Raw genomic sequence first — 20,429 nt, 5'->3', positions numbered from 1 at the left:
ATGTAGTATATTCTGAGAACTTACTCATCTTATAATTGGAAGTTTGTACTCTTTGACCACTTTTGCCCATTGACATGGGGCATGACACACACTTCTCTCTGCTCCTGGCAACCAGCCATTTGTTTTGTGTTGGTCTGAGTTCAGTTTTTTATATTTCACATATAGGTGAGATCATATAGTATTTCTCGTTCTCTGACATATTTAATTTTGCATAATGCCCTCAAGCTTCGTCCATATTGTTACAAATGGAAGGAATTTCTTCTTTTTTTTTTTTAAATGGGTAAATAGTATTCTATTCTGTATGACTTTTTTATGCATTCATACATCAGTGGACACTTAGGTTGATTCCTGTCTTGGCTACTATAATACTACAGTGAGTATGGGGGTACAGGTAGTCTTTTCGAAATAGTGATTGTGTTTCCTTTGGATATATACCCTGAAGCAGAGTTCCTGAATTGTATGGTACTTCTATTTTTAAATTTTTGAGGAAACTTCGTACTGTTTTCTGTAGTGTCTGTATCAAATTCATTCCCACTAACAGTGTATAATTGTTCTCTTTTCTGTACATCCCCACCATACTTGTTATTTCTTTTTTTTCTTCTCAAACTATTCTAAAAAATAGAAAAGGGAGGAAAACTTCCAAATTCATTTATGAGGCCAGCATTACCCTGATACCAAAACTAGATAAAGACTCCATTAAAAAAGGGAACTGCAAGCCAAGATCCCTGATGACTATGGCTGCAGAAATTCTTAATAAAATAATAGCAAACTGAACACAACAATATATTTAAAAAAAATCATTTATCACAGTCAAGTAGAATTTATTCCTGGGTTGCAGCAGTGGTTCAGTATTCACAGATCAATCAATGTGATACACCACATTAATGAAAGAAAAGAACCATATGATCATATCAGTAGATGGAGAGAAAGCATTTGATAAAGTATAACATCCATTCATGATAAAAACCCTCAACAAAGTAGGTCTAGAGGGCATATACCTCAACATAATAAAGGCCATATACAAAAAACCCACAACTAATGTCATCTTCATTGGAGAAAAACTGAGAGCTTTTCCTCTATGGTCAGGAACATTACAGGGATGTCTCCTCTCACCACAGTTATTTAACACTTTAACAATTGTCAGCAATCAGACAACAAAAAGAAATAGAAGGCATCCAGATTGGCAAGGAAAAAGACAAACTCTCAATATTTGCAGATGTGATACTTTGTATAGAAAACCCCAAAGACTCCATGAAAAAACTGTTAGAACTGATCAACGAATTCAGTAAAGTCACAAGGATACAATATAAATGTTGAGAAATTCATTGCATTTTTATATACTAATAGTGAAGCAGCACAGTTGTACCAAAAGCAATAAGCCTAGGAATTAACCTAACCAACGAGGTAAAAGACTCATACTCCAAGAACTGTAAAATAACACTGATGAAAGAAAATGAAGGAGACACAAAGAAATGAAAAGACACCCCATGCTTATGGATTGGAAGAACAAACACTATTAAAATGTCTATACTACCCAAAGTAATCAATACATTTAATGCAGTATCTGTCACAATACCACCAGCATGGGTGACTCAGTCGGTTAAGCATCTGCCTTCAGCTCAGGTCATGATTTCAGGGTCCTGGGATAGAGCCCCAAGTCAGACTCTGCTCAGCAAGAGCCTGCTTCTGCCTCTGCTTCTGCTCTTTCCCCATGCACCGCTCCTCCCCCGCCCCCCACCCAGACTCTCTCTTAAATAAAGAAGTGTAAAATATTTAAAAAAAAAAATACCACCAGCATTTTTCATAGAGCTAGAACAAGCAATCCTGAAATTTGTATGGAACCACAGAATACCCTGAATAGCCAAAGTAATCTTGAAAAAGAAAAGCAAAGCTGGAGGCATCACAATTCTGGACTTAAAGTTGTATTACAAAGCTGTATCATCAAAAAACAGTTATGGTGCCAGCAAAAAAATACAACAGAATAGAAATGGAACAGAAATACTTCTAGCTTATGAATTTACACCCTGTACATGATTTTCCATATTTTGTGTTTTAAGCATGAGATTATAATCTCAGAATTCTTAAGGAAAACATTCAAATTCAACTTCTGAATTATTGAAATTGTAGGAAGTGCTAAATTCTTTTTTTCTTTTTTTTTTTTTTTTGGTCTTCCTCCTGGAGAAATTTTTTTTATTGCGAGTTTTAAAAAATTACATTTTTTGTTCTTTTACTTTTCTTTTTCTTTCTTGTTCTCTTCTTATACCATTTCCTTCTACCTTTTTTCCTTCTTCCTGTCTCTTCTCTCTTCAGGATCCTGAAATAGTGTTAACTCACCCATTCAAACCAGTAAATGATGTGACAGAGTAGTGCCATAAAGCCCTGGTTGGTGTTTTTTCTTTATTTTGTATGAGTGTTTTTTTTACTACTCTGTAGAAAGTGAATGCACTTGACCTTATCTCTCCCTTCCTCAAGTAGGAACTCTCTATACTTTGAAAAGAATTTTACTTCTTTCTAAAGTATATTGGGGTTCATCCAATGTGGAAAAGGTTTTGTGAGATCAAAATCCCCCCCCTCCCAAGCATTGGAAAGTGTCTGCATTTCCACTGCTTTTCCCTTGTTTTTTATTCTTAATGAGTTAATGCATTCCAGGTTGCTCTCTTTCCTCTTGATTTTACTTTGTTATGGCTGTTAACCATACCAGTTTAGGTTAGAATTTTGCTAATACATTAAAATACAGATCTGCCAGTGGAATCTTTTTTAAAGGCCACTATTATTAACTGGATTTTCATAATTGATTAAACCTGAAACAAAAGATGTTTGTAAAGGTCTTGATCTTAGAAGTTCAGCTTTAATTTTTTAGCTCAGTTTATGGAAACATTTCTCTTATACTCTAGGCATTTTGCATCAGAGCTTTCTGAAATATTTCCTAATAATATATTTTTACTCCTTTAATGTTTTTCAAACCATTTTAAAGAACTAAGTAGTATTATTGCCTGTTAAATAAAGGAAAATAAAACATCTTCACCTCTGCCTTCTCTTTAAATATATTATACATGCATGGTTTTAGAGATTCAGGAGGAAAATTGAAGACTTGATAGTTTTTAATTATTGAAATTGCTTTGCATTCCAGAATACATTGAAGGTATTAGTTACATTTGCAACAGGATTCTTTTTTTTAAAGGTTTATTTGTTTGTTTGTTTGTTTATTTGTTTGTTTATTTATGAGAGAGGCAGAGACACAGGCAGAGGGAGAAGCAGGCTCCCTGCAGGGACTCCGATGTGGGACTTGATCCGGGACCCCGGGATCACAACCTGAGCCAAAGGTAGACGCTCAACCACTGAGCCACCTTGCAACAGGAATCTGAATAAAAATTTTTTCCTGGTTCTAAATGGGATTGTTGATTTCTGACTTTGTATCTTGTAAAATACTGAATCCTTATCTTAGTAAGGTACCTATGTGCGGATAGCCATTTTCTTAGCCCAAATTCTTTTTTTTTTTTTTTTTAAGATTTAGTTAGTCATTAGAGAGATTGAGAGAGAGTGGAGGAGTGGCAGAGGGAGAGAATCTTAAGCTGATTCCATGCTGAGTGTGGACCTGGATGTGGGTCTTAATCTCATGACCCTGAGATCACGATCTGAGCTGAAGCCAAGAGTTAGGTGCTTAACTGACGGAGCCACCCAGGTGTCCCATAACGTACCTTCTTTTTTATGGCGTCACATTTGTCATATCTATATGATTGTCTGCTCCAGGCCATGTGATTCATACATGCTTGGTAAAGCAGTATATAAGAAAAGGGAAGGGAAGGATCAAGTGGGAATTGATTTCAGCATTGGCATGGGTTATAGTAACAGGAGCAGGGAATTTCTGGTGATGCCTTTTTTAGAAAGATTGAAGAGATCAATAGTAGATCAATAATAGTCTCATGGCTTGTTTGTATGTCTCAGACTCAGAAAAACATGTCTTGTTATATGATGATTTTTGGCCTGATATTCAGAGTTATACATCTAAACACAAATCCGTTTGAAATCCATGATAACTTTTCTCATTTTATTCTCATTTTATTACTAATGTTTTGTCTATGTAATATTTAAGTAGAGAAAAACTTCATAAATTAAAGACTAGCTAGTACATATTTGATAATGATCTATTTAATTTGAAATACAGATAGTCCTTTGGGACATGATTTGCCCACTGCCAGTATATGTATCTGATAGAATTTGATCACTTTTCTTTGTAGGCACATGAGGCAACATTGGAAGCCAGAGCCAGTCCAGAGATGAGTGACCGAATACAGCAATTGGAGAGAGAGATTTCCAGGTACAAAGATGAATCTAGCAAGGCCCAGGCAGAAGTTGACCGTCTCTTGGAAATCTTGAAGGAGGTGGAAAATGAGAAGAATGACAAAGATAAGAAGATTGCAGAGTTGGAAAGGTAAGGATAGGATAGCTGAATGGTGGACTTACTATGTTAGAAAGGTTAAAGTATGGTTTTAAAACTGTATACTTTTGGGGGCATACTTGTTTAGTGTATCTGCTTCTTGGGATTTAGATTCTAGAATGCTTATGTTATTTTTTTAATAGACTTTTTATTCTAAGTCATTGTAAATGCATTGCTGTAACATTTGAAAGGCAGCATAGAATGGGGATGTATTAGGAAGCTGTGGACATCAACATCATTGATTGGAAAGTGAGAAAGTATTCATCAGTGGAGAAATTAAAGCTTTCTACTAGCTAATCAGGAGGGTACAAATAGCTACTTGCTCTCTAATTACTTATTATCTACAGAGCAAATGAACCTCAACTTCAAGGAGGTAATGTTTTTTCATTGGCTTAGACCTTTTTCATTGAGCCCGATGCTCCTTTTGGCTATGAATTTTTAGACTTCACACAGTTTGTATTGTGGAGAAGCAGGCTGTTACATCAGTGCACAGGTCAAATTTAGAAGAAGGGACATTGTGGGGATAATTTAAGAGACTTGGTTATATATTATGGGTCTCTGACTTTGAATTCTATAAAATGAGCTGTGTTTACAGATGTAGCCAGACGACTCTTTGAATTTTCTGTTTTTGTTTTTTTTTTTTTAATTAGAATGTTTTATACTAAATATTATGTGTCTTTTGACCTCTTCTTTTAGAGCATGTATTTAACATAAATTTACAAGTACATTGAAGTAGTTCTAGTAGAACTTCATCAATCACCTATATTCTTCTAAATAATCAGAGACAACAGTGACAGAATGAAATCATTAGCCTATGTGGTTCCTTGGAGCTGATTCCTAGGAATATTTTATTTTTATGTTCTTGAGGATTAGGAGATATGAGATGACTTTCATAAGTTTATTAAGTTTAAAATTTTGGGGTGACAAGTAGACTTGATACTCCCCTCTGGAATTGATTTTTCTCCTTTTCTGTACCCATAGAATTTTGATTGCAAGAAACTAAAACAAGGAAGTCTAACCCTCACAGGTTTTCTTCACTATAGTGAAAGTGTGAATAATGTAGACTGACCACATACTAGATTGCTCTTACTTTGATATGAACTCGAACAGAGTTCATATGAACAACATTTTCTGGTTCTGGATAAGATGAATGGATAGACTTCTTTAGGTTAGACTTAAGAAACTACCAATCTCAAGATTAGATTATTATATTTTTGTATGCCTTTTCTCATGTTTGTGCTTCAGTTTTCCCTCTAGCACGCACATGCGTGCACGCATGCACACAAACACACTTGCATATTCACATGAACACATGCATTTCTGCATTTGTGTTGGCCTGAAATCAGCGGCAGTGCTGTAGTAGTTTTAAAATGTAATATTTTTGATGAATTAGTGACTTCCTGCCAAATATTTTAATATTTTAGAAGAGAAATTCCTTTTTTTTAAATTTTTTATTTATTTATGATAGTCACAGAGAGAGAGAGAGAGGCAGAGACATAGGCAGAGGGAGAAGCAGGCTCCATGCACCGGGAGCCCTTGGTGGGATTCGATCCCGGGTCTCCAGGATCACGCCCTGGGCCAAAGGCAGGCGCCAAACCGCTGCGCCACCCAGGAATCCTGAAGAGAAATTCCTTGATCAAGTTTCATTTTTTAGTTTGTTTTCTTATATTAGAAGTCTTCATTGAAATTATTGCTTGTCATTCCAGGCAGCTTGTTTGAAAAACTTTTCGATTCATTTTTGGACCTACTACTGATTTTTTGAGTTGGTTGTGACTTAAAAGAGACTAAGAAATGGGATTAAATCTATATATGATACCCAAAGCACAACCAAGTGCTTTTATTAACCACTGTATTTCTCACATTTTTGAAAAAGTTCTAAGGGATCTATTCTTTCCATGGAATGTTAACTGAGAAGGTTGAAAAGCGCTCTACAGTTTTAGCCTCTGGCCAGTAGCATTGTAATTTTGTTTTAGGATTTGGCACAAAGTTTCTTGGCTACCAAAAAGGAGAAAGTTTAAAACTCCATTTTGCTATCTGCTTTGTAATTTGTTGACCAGCTATACTATTTAAGATATGAATAATAGTTAATGACAGTTAAGATTATATTGTGTTCCCATATGTACTACTGAGGTGCATGTGTGTGGCTGCTGTGTTTTTTACTAACCATTTGCTTCTTGTGTTGCCATTCCACTATTTCCTGTGTGTGGGTGTCTGTCTCCCCATAATTTATCATTTGAATTTTGTCACCTTTCTTTTGATTTGTCTTACCATGGTCCTAATCCATTGGGGTTTTGGTCTCTGTGTGTTTCTGTGTGTGTCCCCTCTTGGCCATGCTGTTTCTCAGAAAGCCAGTATCCCGCAGTCTGTACCTTCCACGCCAGGTTTCTGTCCCTGCACCGTCAGGGGGGTTTGTTTGGGACTTCCTGGGAAAGTGAGTGTTATGTAAGGCTACAGTTCTGTACTAGACTGAATTGCTACTGCTGCTCTTGCTACTGCTGAGGCTTGCGGGAATTTTGCTTGATCAGAATTAAAGAACAGCCAGTATGTGTCAAGTTGAAATGCACCTCTTGGGTACCTTATTGTGTGGAAAAAGTGTGTGTTCTCTCTGGTAAGATTCTGATATTGTTGATTATGATTGTCTTCATCTTTGTTTCTAGACCATCTTGTATGTGGCTCTAATGCTGAAATGCCCTTTAGGTAGTAGCCCCTTAACTAGTATGATGGTAGTGCTACCCCATTACTCAGGATACAGAATTCATTTTTAAAGGGTGTTCAGCAACCTTCCAAATGAAAAAAAAAAAAAAAAAAAAGAGAAAAAAGTGGACTGTTATGATCATTGTACTAGAGAAAATTCATAGTAGTCTTTGTGTGTGTCCTAGTGCTTCTTATATAAGGATCGCCAACGTTAAAAGGTTTAAAGAATTCATAAAGAATTTCCAGACCTATTCTTTGTGATCTAGATACAAATGATTAGTCCTTTGCATTGCTCTTGTAGAACAATAGTAGCTCCTGTTAGATGATTTAGTGTTGTACCATTGTTTATCAGTGACTTATTGCAGATTTTAAAAGGATTATGTAAGCCCATCCATATGTCTGCACATTTAAATTTTTTCCCAATTGAATGTAAGAAATACTACTTCTGAATTCATATTTTATACTGAAGTGTATGTAATTTGGGAGTGCAACCAAAGAGGCAGAGGGAGTAGGAGATATATATATATGTATGTATATATATCTGTATCTCTTCAGAAATTTATTACAAGGAGTTGTTTTGCATGATTGTGGGGGACTGACAAAAGAAGTCTGAAATCAGGATGTCTAGCTGACAGGAAGAGAAGATCACCAGGGTAGAAATTTCATGGGTACAGGCAAAAATTCTGCCAAGTCCACAGGCAGAGTTTTTTTTCCCTCCTGGGGAAACCTCAGCCTGCTTTTAGAGGCGTTCCAGAGGATTCAGTTATGCCCACTCTGATTATCTGGGATAATCTCCTTTACTTAAATGGATTAGAGGATTTAATTATATCTACAAAATACCTTCATAGCAACATCTAAATTAGAGTTTGGTTATGTAACTGAGCACTTTAGCCTAGCCAAGCTGACATTTTAAAAAGTTATTACGTGGTGATTTTTGGAGTCTTCATAGATCAATTTAAGGAAGAACAAAAACAAAAATAAAAAAACCCTAGAGCTTTACCTATCCTATAAGTAGATCAATTTAGATTAGCTCAGAAACATTGTAGTTAAGAGTTTCTCTTCTAAAATGATCATAGTAGAGTTTCTAAGAGGCTTATCTTTGGCATAATGTTTAAAATATTGAGAGAAGAGTAATGTAAGCTGAAAGAATTCTGATTTAATATCTTTTCAGACTTCAACAGTTATGTAAAAATTTTTTTTAATTAAAGAAATTGGGTTTTTTTTGAGATATAATTGGCATATGACATTATATTAATTTCTGTATGCAGCATAATGATTCAGTATTTGTGTAGGTTGCAAAATGATCAACACCATACTGTAGTTAATATCTGTTACCATACGCAGTTACAGAAATATTTTTTCACGTGATAAGAACTTTAAAGATCTATTCTCTTAGTAACTTTCAGATATATCTTACAGTATTGTTAATTATAATCACTATGCTCAGCATTACATCCCAGGAAATGTATACCTTTTGACAGCTTTCACCCATTCCACACCCCCTCAACCCATGCTTCTGGCAACCGCTTGTCTGTTTTCTGTGTCTATGAATTCATTTTGGGTTATTTTGTATATATATTTTAATTGAAGTAGAGTTGACATACAATATTATATTAGTTTCAGGTAGACAACATAATGATTTGACATTTATATACATTATGAAATGCTCACCACAATAAGTGTGGTGACCATCTGTCGTACAAAGTTATTATAACATTGCTGACTGTATTCTCTATACTGTACGTTTCATCCCCGTGACCTAATTCATTTATGCTGGACGTTTGTACCTTTTTCTACCCTTTCACCTATTTCACCTATTCCTCCTTTCCCCTCCTTTCTGACAACCACCAGTTTGTTCTCTGTATTTATGAGTCTATTTCTGTTTTTGTTTGTTTTGTTTTTGGTATTTGTTATGGTTTTTATTCTGGCATTTGTCTTTTTTTGTTTGTTTGACTTAACTCATTTAGCATCTAGGTCCATCCAGTTGTCCCAAATGGCAACAATTTCATTCTTTTTTTTTTTTTTTAACTTTTTATGAATGAGTGATATTCCATTATAAATGTATATACCACATCTTCTTTATCCATCAGTGGGCACTTAGCTAGCTTCCATATCTTGGCTATTATATATAATGCTGCAGTAAACATGGGATGCATATATCTTTCTGAATTTGTGTCTTTGCTTTCTTTGGGTGAACCTTGATTACTGGGTCTTACAGAATTTCTATTTTTAATTTTTTGAGGAACCTCCATACTGTTTTCCTTAGTGGCTGCACCAGTTTACATTCCCACCAGCAGTGCCCCCAGGGTTCTCTTTTCTCCACATCTTTACCAATACTTGTTATTTCTTGCCTTTTTTGATATTGGACATTCTGACTGATGTGAGGTAATATCTCAACTGTGGTTTTGATTTGCTTTTCCTTGATTGTTTTGAGCATCTTTTGTCAATTGGCCATCTTTATGTCTTCTTTGGAAATCTGTTCTATCCTCTGCCCATTTTTTAGTTGTTTGTTGTTCAGTTGTATGAATTCTTTATATGTTTTGGATATTAACCCTTATCAGATATATCTTTTGCATATATCTTCTATTCAGTAAGTTGCCTTTTCATTTTGTTGATGGTTTTCTTTGCTATGTAAAAGCTCTTTGATTTGGTGTAGTCTCAATAGTTTTTTTTCACTTTTGTTAACTTTGAGGAGTCTGAGCCAGAAAATATTGCTAAAACTGATGTCTAAGTATTTATTGCTTATGGTTTCTTCTAGGAGTTTTGTGAGTTTTTAAAAACATACAATGATAGAAAGTAGTCTGGTTTTATTCTTCTGTATGTAGCTGTTTAGTGTTCCCAACACCACTTCCTGAAGAGACTGTCTTTTCCTCATTGTATATTCTTGCGTCCTTTGTTGTAGACTGACTGTGTAAGTGTGCATTTATTTCATGGCTCTTTGTCCTGTTTCATTGATCTCTGTGTCTGTTTTGTTCCAGTTCTGTACTGTTTTCATTACTTTGTAGTATAGTTTAAAATCTGAAATTGTGATACTTCCAGCTTTCTTCTTCTCTCTTGATTACTTTTGCTGTTGAGGGTCTTTTGTGTGTTTTTTTTTTTTTTTTTAAAGATTTTATTTATTTATTCATGATAGACACAGAGAGAGAGAGGCAGAGACACAGGCAGAGGGAGAAGCAGGCTCCATGCACCGGGAGCCCGACGTGGGACTCGATCCTGGGTCTCCAGGATCGTGCCCTGGGCCAAAGGCAGGCGCCAAACCGCTGCGCCACCCAGGGATCCCTCTTTTGTGTTTTAATACAAATTTTAGGATTGTTCTAGTACTGTGCAAAACATATTGGTATTTTGATAAAAATTGCGTTGAATGTAGATTGCTTTGGATAGCATGGACATTTTAACAATATTCTTCCAGCCCATGAGCATAATACGTGCTTTCATTTGTTTGTGTCATCTTCAATTTGGTAGTATTCTTTTCTTTTTTTTAAAAAAGATTTTATTTATTTATTCATGAAAGACACAGAGAGACAGAGGCAGAGACACAGGCAGGGGGAGAAGCAGGCTCCATGCAGGAAGCCTGACATGGGACTCGATCCTGGGTCTTTGGGATACTGCCCTGGGCTGAAGGCAGCGCTAAACTGCTGAGCCACCGGGGCTGCCAATTTGGGAGTATTCTTGAACTCATTTTGGAAGTATTCCTGAAACTAGACTTCCTGTTACGTTATATAGTACATTTTCTTACAGTTTAAGCTATTTTGAAACAAGATTTTTTTTTTTTTTGAAACAAGATTTTTTATAATTTGCCACCCAAAGCATTCAAACCATTATAGTAATTACAAACTTATTTCTCTCTTTTTTGTTTTCTTTTATAAGTGTTTCTATAGTAGAAGCAACCATTTTGAAAAGATTTAAAGTTTTGGGAAGTTAAACAAGGTTTGAAGGTGCTAGAACAGAAGTAGCTTAGAGGCCTTGACCAAGGTTGGGCTATCTTTGTCTACCTAATACTTTATGAATAAAACAGTTAACTTCCTTTTAATTATTGCCTGAAATCATGAGTGATTCCCTTGTTATGCCAATTTTGATTCTTTTAAATAAGTCAGTAATTTGAGGATACTCGTCAAAGCGGTTGCAAATGATTCTACTATGCTGATGTTCAGACATCCACACAGAGGCCAGTACTCCTTTACCTTTGTTTTAGTCCTCTCTCTGTCTCTTCTCACTTTATCTCCACCCAAATGCCTGGAACAGATCTCATCCCTTTTCTTTTCTTTTCTTTTCTTTTCTTTTCTTTTCTTTTCTTTTCTTTTCTTTCTTTCTTTCTTTTTTCTTTCGTTCTTGTCGGGCTGTTAGGGGATGGGTTTTTTCTGTTTCTTGTCTTAGCTACTCGCCCTTCTCCTCCCCTCCCTCTCCCCTCCCCTCCCCTCCCCTCCCCTTCCCCCTTCCCCCCCCCTCCCCTCTTTATTCATGAGAGACAGAGAGAGAAAGGCAGCAACATAGGCAGAGGGAGAAGTAGGCTCTATACAGGAAGCCTGATGCAGGACTGGATCCTGGGACTCCGGGATTATGCTCTGAGCCAAAGGCGGAAGCTCAACCACTGAGCCACTGAGGTGTCCCATCCCTTCACTTTTTGAAAGTGTATTTATTCCTTATACAGGAGATTTTTGCTCTCAGGCAACTATTTTAAAGAAGCATATATTTTGACATTTTAAAAACAAAGTTTCAGTGTGACAGATGTGGGCATTACTCTTACCTCATTTGTATTTTTTTTTTAAGATTTTATTTATGTATTTGAGAGAGAAAGTGCAGAGAGAGAGCATGGTGGGGGGGAGTGGAGGGTTGGGAAGTTGGTGGGAGGGGCAGAGAAAGAGGGTGAAGCAGGCTCCCTGTTGAGCAGGAAGCCTAATCCCAGGGCATGGCTGGATCCCAGGACCTGGGATCTTAACCTGAGCTGAAGGCAGACTCTTAACTGCTTAACTGACTGAGCCACGCAGGCACCCCCCTCATTTATATTCGACTATCAATTCTTTTTCTGTCCTTTAGTGGAAACATTAAAAAGCAAAATGGCACATATTTTGGGTGAAGATTTCCTGTAGGAACTCTGCAAACCTTACATGTCTTCCTTTTGATATTTATCAGGTACATCTTATTTTTCTAAGAAAGATGCCCCAGATTTTTAATATAATTTGTTTAGTAGTTGTATTTGTTGATTTTAGTTGCCCCTTCTTGCATAGTGACCTTTTTGTTTGTTTTTGAAAAGGGTTCTTATATAGATTTTTAAAATACAGATAAGGAGGCTGAGGCACAGAGATTAGATGGCTGGTCCTGTATCACATAAGTAGGTGGGTGGTAATAAAGTTATGCCTAAGAATTCTAAAATTCCAGAGTCTTTCCCTTCCTCCCCCCTCCAATCCTATGTTCTAGATTTTATTAATGAGCTTATCTTCTAGAAGAGGAAGATGAAGACAATTGGATGATTCAGAGGCTGTTCACTTGAAGATCTTGCTGAGGCCAAAGGTTTTTCCCACATTCTAGAATGCTATCTTAGAGGACAGGTACTTTGGAATTGAAATGTGGGTCGCTTTGTTGCCTGGTGCCAGTTTCTCCATGTCTGACTCAGCCTTCCTGTCAGTCTAGACTCAATAAAGAGATATTTCTGGCCCCAGAAGACTAAGACTTCAACAGAAAGCAGCTGTTGTCTTTTCCTTTGTGATGGTGCTAGCAGAGCCTCTTTCCATGGCTTGTGTAATGGATGGAAATTTCAGTGATAAGGTTTCAATTAAGGTTTGGTTGAGCTCTCCTGAGAAGTACTACTCAAGGTACCCAGTTAATATGTGCCCCTGAATATGAGACTTTTTGAACTTTGTACTCTTCAGTATGGTCTTTTAATTTCTAAGACCAATATTCAGTCATGATGTCTTGCGAGGTTGTTAGTTGGAGCGTTAGTAGGTAGTTCTGGACTGTAGACTTTTAATTTCAGGTCTGTGAACTCAGATGTACATAGAGACAAGGGGAAGCCAGGATGCTGCTGCTACTATGGTAAGGAAGCAAGAGAAGCCAAGACACGCTTTATTTATTCATTCACACTCACGTATATTACTAGGCCAGTCCTGTAAGTACTTCTAATAGAGGACACTTAGTTTTTCCACTTTTTGATGGTTAATTTTATTTTCCCTGCTAACCATCTTTTTTAGACTTCATCTTGAACTGTGAGTTCTAGGCATTTGCATCATGCCTAAACTTAAATTTTGTGGGCCAGCAAAAATACCTAAACTGCATCTATAATATTATTTCCAAGGGAATTACATTCCTTTTTTTTTTTTTTTTTTTAAGATTTTATTTATTTATTCATGATAGACACAGAGAGACAGAGACTCAGGCAGAGGGAGAAGCAGGCTCCATGCAGGGAGCCCGATGTGGGACTTGATCCCGGGTCTCCAGGATCACGCGCTGGGCGGAAGACAGGCGCTTAAACCCCTGAGCCACCCAGGCTGCCCAGGAATTACATTCTGATTTATAAACAACTGGCTTTATTTAAAGTGGACTGTATCTAGTAAGATTTGGAGCCACTTTCGTTGATTTTGCCACCTCCCCCCACCCTGATTTTTTTTTTTTTTTTTTTTAAAGCAGGAGTGTTCTCACTTTGCTCAGAATTTAGGCTCAAGGTAATTAACCCCTGAATTAGCTGTCTGAGCCGCTAAAGTAGTAACTTAATCTCATTTGGTAAGTGAGATAAGTCTGTACTTCTATAGATCAAAATCAATGTACTGAACTGAGCTTGAACACAAAGATTGGGGTCATTTTCCTATCCTGCCAGGAGTGAGATATAATCTAGGTGTTATTTGCATGTGTGTCTGTATAAGAGAAAGCACTTTTCTGGTGGTACTTGGAGAAATTAGGGAAGATAGTTGGTAGGCTTAAATCCCATGGCTCAAGGATTTGGCCTTTTGAATTTTTGATTTGCTTTTAAAGATTACTAGTGTCTGAAATTTTATGTAATGAAAATGGAGTTGTCTTTATTTTTCATAAATCCTCTAAAATGTGTTGGGAAATGTGAACTAGTTTACAGGATGATATTTTCAGTTTTTGGTTTGGTAGTCTTTGTAGAATTACATCTTTTTGTAAAAAAAAAAAATGGACCTCAAAATTAGAAGATGAGTCCTTTTTTATCTGCTTTTTCTTATTTTTTTCTCTTTTATTAAAATTTTGTTTTTCTACTTTCATTTGTGGGAATTTGACTCTGTTTAACTGTTATCTTTTTGGAAAAGAAAGCCAGCTTTCCTGACCTCCCTGAAGTAGTAATTTCTGTTTCCTTTATATGTGCTATTTTTTTATGGTGTTTACCATGTTCTGTCCTATGACTCTACATTATTGAGGGCCTAATAACTACATAATATGTTAATACAAGGAGAATGCCTTTCTTGTTTCACTATCTAATCATCCCATATTTCTTCCTTTTTATCTTTCCATCACCTATGAATTCAGACCTTTCATCAATCAAACATATGGAGATTTTAGTTCCTTATACACTTGTTATATATATTTTTTAGATATTATTATTTTTTAGATATTTTTATATTCATTTCTTCTATATGTTTGTAATGTGTTTATACATGCACCTATCCTTTTCCCTCTGTAACAAAGTGTAAGTAAATTCATATCTATAAAATATTTTTATATAATTTAATATGATCCTGTGGGATTATTTTTGATCTGTAGATTAGATAGAAATATAGATAACCTCCTCCCTCTTTTATCACAATGAAATACCAATTATAACTTTTATTTTTACGTTTTAACATCTCTAAATCTGGGATACATGTATAAATAATGGCATAACATAATTTAATTAGTATATATACTTTTTTCTTTCTTAGTGATACATAAAGTAATGGTAATATTCTGTCCTTGGAGAATTGATATTGAAGATGCACGTAAAGAGAGTAGATAAAACTGTTTCAGAGAATGTGGGAGGAGAAGAAATATTTCCAAATTAACTTTATTTTCTAATGTATCCTATTTTAAATGTGTGTATAACCAAATGAATAAATATACTATTATAATAAGATATTTGACTGTTTTACCTACCTCCTTGTTTATTTATGTAAGTTGACCTAAAAATTATTTTTGAACCCCTTCATTGTGAACATGGGCTTTATGTTTGTGATTGCTTCATATTGGTATCACTGTATATTTAGACATCTATACAGTATAACCTAAAAATGCAAACCTACATACTTAGTCTTCATATTTATAATTTTTTTTTGTAAAGAAATGCCAAAATGATACTCAGTTTAAGATCTGCAGAGATCTTCTGTCTAAAAATTAATGTTAAGCTGTATATAGCTGTGGTATAAACTAGTAAACAATTCATAAGGAAAATGGTTCCTTAGAGAAGAATTTCCTTACTTTTAGATTTGTGGTTATGTATTTTTGACTCATGAAGTTCAGTGTCAGAGATTGTGGTCTTCCTATAGTTTGAGGAGAAGAGAAGTGACCACTGCTGTGGAAGTTGTGTGTTCTTGATTGAGGGAGAATGATAGTGTTTAAAAAAAAAAAAAAAGAGAAAAGATACTAAGACTATGAATAACTGAAGATGACTGGTTCTTTATCTGATCCTGCTTGCTTCAGCTTGCTTTCTCAGGAAGCTGCTTGTTTCTTTCTTTTCCTCCTTGATGAATTTCACTGATTTCATGTAAAAGAAGAATAAATTACACAGCTTTGCATAGTCAATTATATTAGGTCATCTTGCCAAAATTTCTTGTGGCACAGCACCTTGTAATTTGTTAGTACAGTCTTTATAGGAATTTTTGTTTAGTGATCACCTTAAATTTTTACTTGAAAGTGCAAACATTAGAATTTTATAGGATTATTCTATATGTAGATTTTTTCTTCCACATTAATTTCCCAAGAGCTATAGTTTGATGCCAAAGTGAAATATGACCCAGAACAATAAAGTAGATAAAAAGTTGCTCACTGTTGATAGCAGTAAGCTTAATTTTTTTCCCTACAGATTTACCCAAGTCTTAATTATTTTATTTTAAAAATATTTTATTTATTCATTCATGAGAGACACAGAGAGATAGCGGCAGAGACACAGGCAGAGGGAAAAGCAGGCTCCCTGTGGGGAGCCTGATGTGGGACTTGATCTCAGAATCCCAGAATCATGACCTGAGCCAAAGGCAGATGCTCAACCCTTGAGCCACCCAGGTGCCCCATCCAAGTCTTATTTAAAGCCTTGCAACTATCGGAAATTTCAGTTAGTGTCATTGTTGATCTAAAATTATTCTAATTTATTGTGTCATAACTAACAAAGATAGAAAAGATAATTGGGAACAGTCATTTAGAGATTGGCCTGTGTTTGCCTTTGATTGTTATCTGCATTCTCTACTGTTTTATATATGCCAAAGATGCATGGATTTATTTTATACATTCCCCCTTAAGAATCTGTAAGCATGGGATCCCTGGGTGGCTCAGTGGTTTAGTGCCTGCCTTTGACCCAGGGTGTGATCCTGGAGTCCTGGGATCGAGTCCCACATCAGGCTCCCTGTATGGAGCCTGCTTCTCCTCTGCCTGTGTCTCTGCCTCTCTCTCTCTCTCTGTCATGAATGAATAAATACAATATTAAAAAAAAAAAGAACTATTTAAAAAAAAGAATTTGTAAGCATCGTAGAACATGTAAAATATGCCCAGGGAGATGTCAAAGACCCCCATTTTTATCCTGGATCTGCCACTTACTCAGTGTGTGATTGAGGGGAGTCATTTTTAATCTGTTTTTCATTTCTCTTTATCTTATATAATGGAAGTAATAAATCTTGTCATCCTTATCTTTTGTTATTTTCACAATGACTTAAAAATCCTGGTTTTAAATACTGAAACATAAGAAAATATTAAAGTACAAATTGAAATGGTGCTTGCATTCAAGAAATAAACCGTTTGTTTTAGATTCTTAAAGTAAAATTTAGATCCTGAACACAATCTGGATGGCACTGGCCATAAGAAGTCTTAAGTATTTGGAGGATAATACTAACTTCAGTGAAATTGATTAATGTTTTAAAAGGGAAAACTGCTTGTTACTATAAAAAGCAATAATGAACCACTGGGGCTTCATGCAATGTAGGAATATTGAGCATGGCAACTTTGCATCTCTAACTGCTGAGCAGTATTGGAAATGGAGTGATATTTATAGAGCTATATGTTCTTGTTCATTATTGCTTTTAGATTGCACCATTTGAGAGAGTTTGGTAGATTTGGAGTGAGAAAAAAATTAGGTCTAATTAGGAAAAAATTATTATTGTTTTCACATTTGGGACCATTATTTCAAGTTCTTCCTCATCAATTAGAATTCTGTCTGTATTCTACAGAATGATTAAAGCTCTAAATGTTTTTCTGCTTTTGTTATGGATAACTTGGATTCAAGAAATGGAGTGGGGTGGGTTAAAGGAATAGTTATAAGGTGGATATGTATAAAATTAAGATGATTTAAATTGTGAAATCACAGTTAGCTACTTAAATGAAAAAGGGGAAGTGCTGACCTTCTCTTCCTTTGTGTTTAATAAATTGTCTTTTTTCCCCTCCTTTAAGAAATGGTGAATTCTAGACAAAAAATTTTCTTTCAAACTTACGTTAAGGTATGATGGTGTAATCTAATGTGAAAATACACTTTTTGAGAGTTGAAAATCTGAAATTACTAATTTTTAGTGCCTGTGCAGAATCTGTTACACCTTTCCCTTCTCTAATCCTGTGCTTTTATGTTTTGTTTGTGTCTATAAATAACATTATTTCCTGAATATTGTCCTTATTAATTCTTTCTAACTTTCTCTTTCACATTTTCTCCCTGGATTTGCTGTTTCTTCAGTCTCACCTCAAGGTCAGTATGCTTGTACTTTAACAAAGATAAGAGCATGGTATACTAACATTATCTTGAACTCTAATGAGGAACTGAAATGATAGCACTTACTCCAGGAAAGATATGTCTAGAAATCTAGTTATGACTGCATAAAATGTCAGAAGTTTTAGGTTTACCGAAGAGTGGATTCAAAGTTCTGTGCTTCAAAAGATAAAGTAGTCAGAAAGCAAGAATCAGACTGAGCAGGTTTTGACTCAGAGCGAAACGAAGATGAAAGGAGGAGTCACCAGGGGAATGAGAAGAAAAATTGCTTTAATTTAATTAAAATTTCATCAGAGACAGAAAATGCAGAGTGAATGTTGGAGGGAAAGTTGCCATAGTCTGTGGATTTTTAGAAGAATCTTGAAATTATTTTACTATACATAAACCAATGCACCCTTGAAATTTTGGTTTTGTTTTGTGATTCTGCTGAATGGTAGAACAAATGATAATGAAGCAGCCAGTGCTACTTTGATTTATAAGTGCCAGAGGCACTATAATAGATCCTTTACATATTTTATTTCAAATGATCTTCCCAGCAAATATGTAGAGATTTATTATTTCCACTCTTGAGGTCAATACCACAGTTTCCAAGCCCATTAAGTTATTTGTCCATCTTTATTAGGAAGAAAAGCTAACAGCACAATTGAAAACATGAATTTTTTTTTGAGGTGGGTGCAGAGGGAGAGAGTGAGAATCCCAGGCAGGTTCCATGCCCAGTGTGGAGCCCGATGTGGTTCTTGATCTCATAACTGTGAGATCATGACAAGCTGAAAAAATAAGATACACTTAACTGAGCTACCCAAGCACCCCTGAAACATGAATTTTAGAAGTTATTTCTTTTGCATGTGAGCATGGAAATGTAAATGAAGGCATGAGAATTTCTGATATGGTTCCAAAAATGATATGACTGTATGTGCTTAACCTAGCAGCTGTTTTCTAATAGTAATGGTATCATATATATTACTGTTTATAAAAGCCTCCTTCCTATCTTGGAGTCTCACAGATAGCATATGGGTTACACAGGACAGATTATCATTCTGATGAGGAACTAAGAGTAGGGAACATGATTTCCCTAGGGTCAACCGACTAGTAAGTGGTGGAACTTAGATCTGAAGCCAGATCTTCTCATTTCAACCTCAGGACTTTATGTATTTTATGTACTCTACTGTCAGAATTAGAGTATGAGCCATAGAGCTCCAGATGGCTTAAATTTTCTTAGGTAGATTTTTCATCTGTAGAATTGGGATAATTACCTAATCTAAAGGGTTGATGTAAACATTGAATGAGTTCATATAAATAACACTTAGAACAGTATCTGATACAGGGTAAACAGTCGATATATAGAGCTCCTCTGCATTTTTCATCGAGTCCTATTTGATCCGGCATATGATAGCATAAGGTGATATATTTCAGATTCTTTAAAACACTATACTGTTCTTATTGGTTTTTACCACTATTAATAGAAAATGCAAAGTAGAATCCTAGTGCAAAGTACAATCCCAGTGCAAAGTTGTGTATGTGTAGAAAATGAGAAAAGGAAACATATTTCTTCTGTAATGGTATTTTAAGACTTGACTTACCTTTTCAGTTGCTATATTTCTATATAGGTAGAAAGATAAGATGTTGAAGCATTTTAGGAAAAAAGATTCCCTTTCCCATTTCTACTCCCTGGTATTTCTTCTCAGTGTTTAAATTGATAACCTAAATGATATTTTTGAAAAAGTCCCCTTACTTTTGATTCATTTAAGAGAAAATCAATTTGTGTGAGTTGTAAATACAGTAAGAAACACAGTAAGCTCTTCTTTCATATTACTTATACTAATCTAGTTTATAAAGAGGCTTCTCCAGTCAGATTTACACTGTCCTCCTCCTCCTCTCTTAGCAGATGACCTCCCCCATCTTCCCTTCCTTTACCTGGTAAATAGAGTTTTAGGGTATCCACAGTCCTGGGTTTTGATTTCACTCATGTTAATCTTCCTTTTATTTCAGTGCATCTCATGCCCCAGCTCTTTTCCAAGGCTAAATTTTCCTATTCTTTTTTATTCTTACCCTATTCTCAGTTTTTAGACCCTTGCTCTATAAATGAACTTCTCCTTACTTATATTCTCTTCCTTTCCACAGATTCTTCCAAATATAAAACATATTCCCATCCTTAAAAAGAAATGGAAATAATCTAAGTATCTTTTCCTTGGCCTCAATTCAGTACAGTACCTTACTTTTATCTTTCTTTTTCTGCAGGCTTGCACAGTTTTTGAAATAATCATTTATGCTCCCTGCCACCACTTCCACATTTATCTTTGTTTTCCTTTTTTTATTTTATTTTTTAAGATTTTATTTATTTACTTGAGAGAGAGAGAGAGAGAGAGAGAGGCAGAGACACAGGCAGTGGGAGAAGCAGGCTCCATGCAGGGAGCC

At 35.5% G+C, this 20,429-nt stretch overlaps 1 protein-coding gene across 22 annotated transcripts in view; it reads left to right on the top strand.

Annotated features, from left to right (window-relative positions):
* Positions 1–20,429, top strand: part of ERC1 (ELKS/RAB6-interacting/CAST family member 1) — a 539,792-nt gene that overhangs the window by 180,878 nt on the left and 338,485 nt on the right. For 20 of the 22 annotated variants that reach the window (XR_005379702.1, XR_005379703.1, XR_005379704.1 and 17 more), the window contains 2 exons: positions 4,239–4,432; positions 17,982–17,993. Coding sequence is in view for 19 of the 22 variants with exons in the window: in XM_038576363.1 (XP_038432291.1) it covers positions 4,239–4,432; positions 17,982–17,993 (206 nt within the window). In the remaining 3 variants the exon portion in view is untranslated. The remainder of the gene's footprint in view (positions 1–4,238; positions 4,433–17,981; positions 17,994–20,429) is intronic. The other 2 variants (XM_038576361.1, XM_038576359.1) reach the window with 1 other exon arrangement.

Source organism: Canis lupus, chromosome 27 (genome assembly GCF_011100685.1).
Source record: "Canis lupus familiaris isolate Mischka breed German Shepherd chromosome 27, alternate assembly UU_Cfam_GSD_1.0, whole genome shotgun sequence".
Classification (NCBI taxonomy): domain Eukaryota; kingdom Metazoa; phylum Chordata; class Mammalia; order Carnivora; family Canidae; genus Canis; species Canis lupus.
This window is presented reverse-complemented; position numbering and strand designations above follow the sequence as displayed.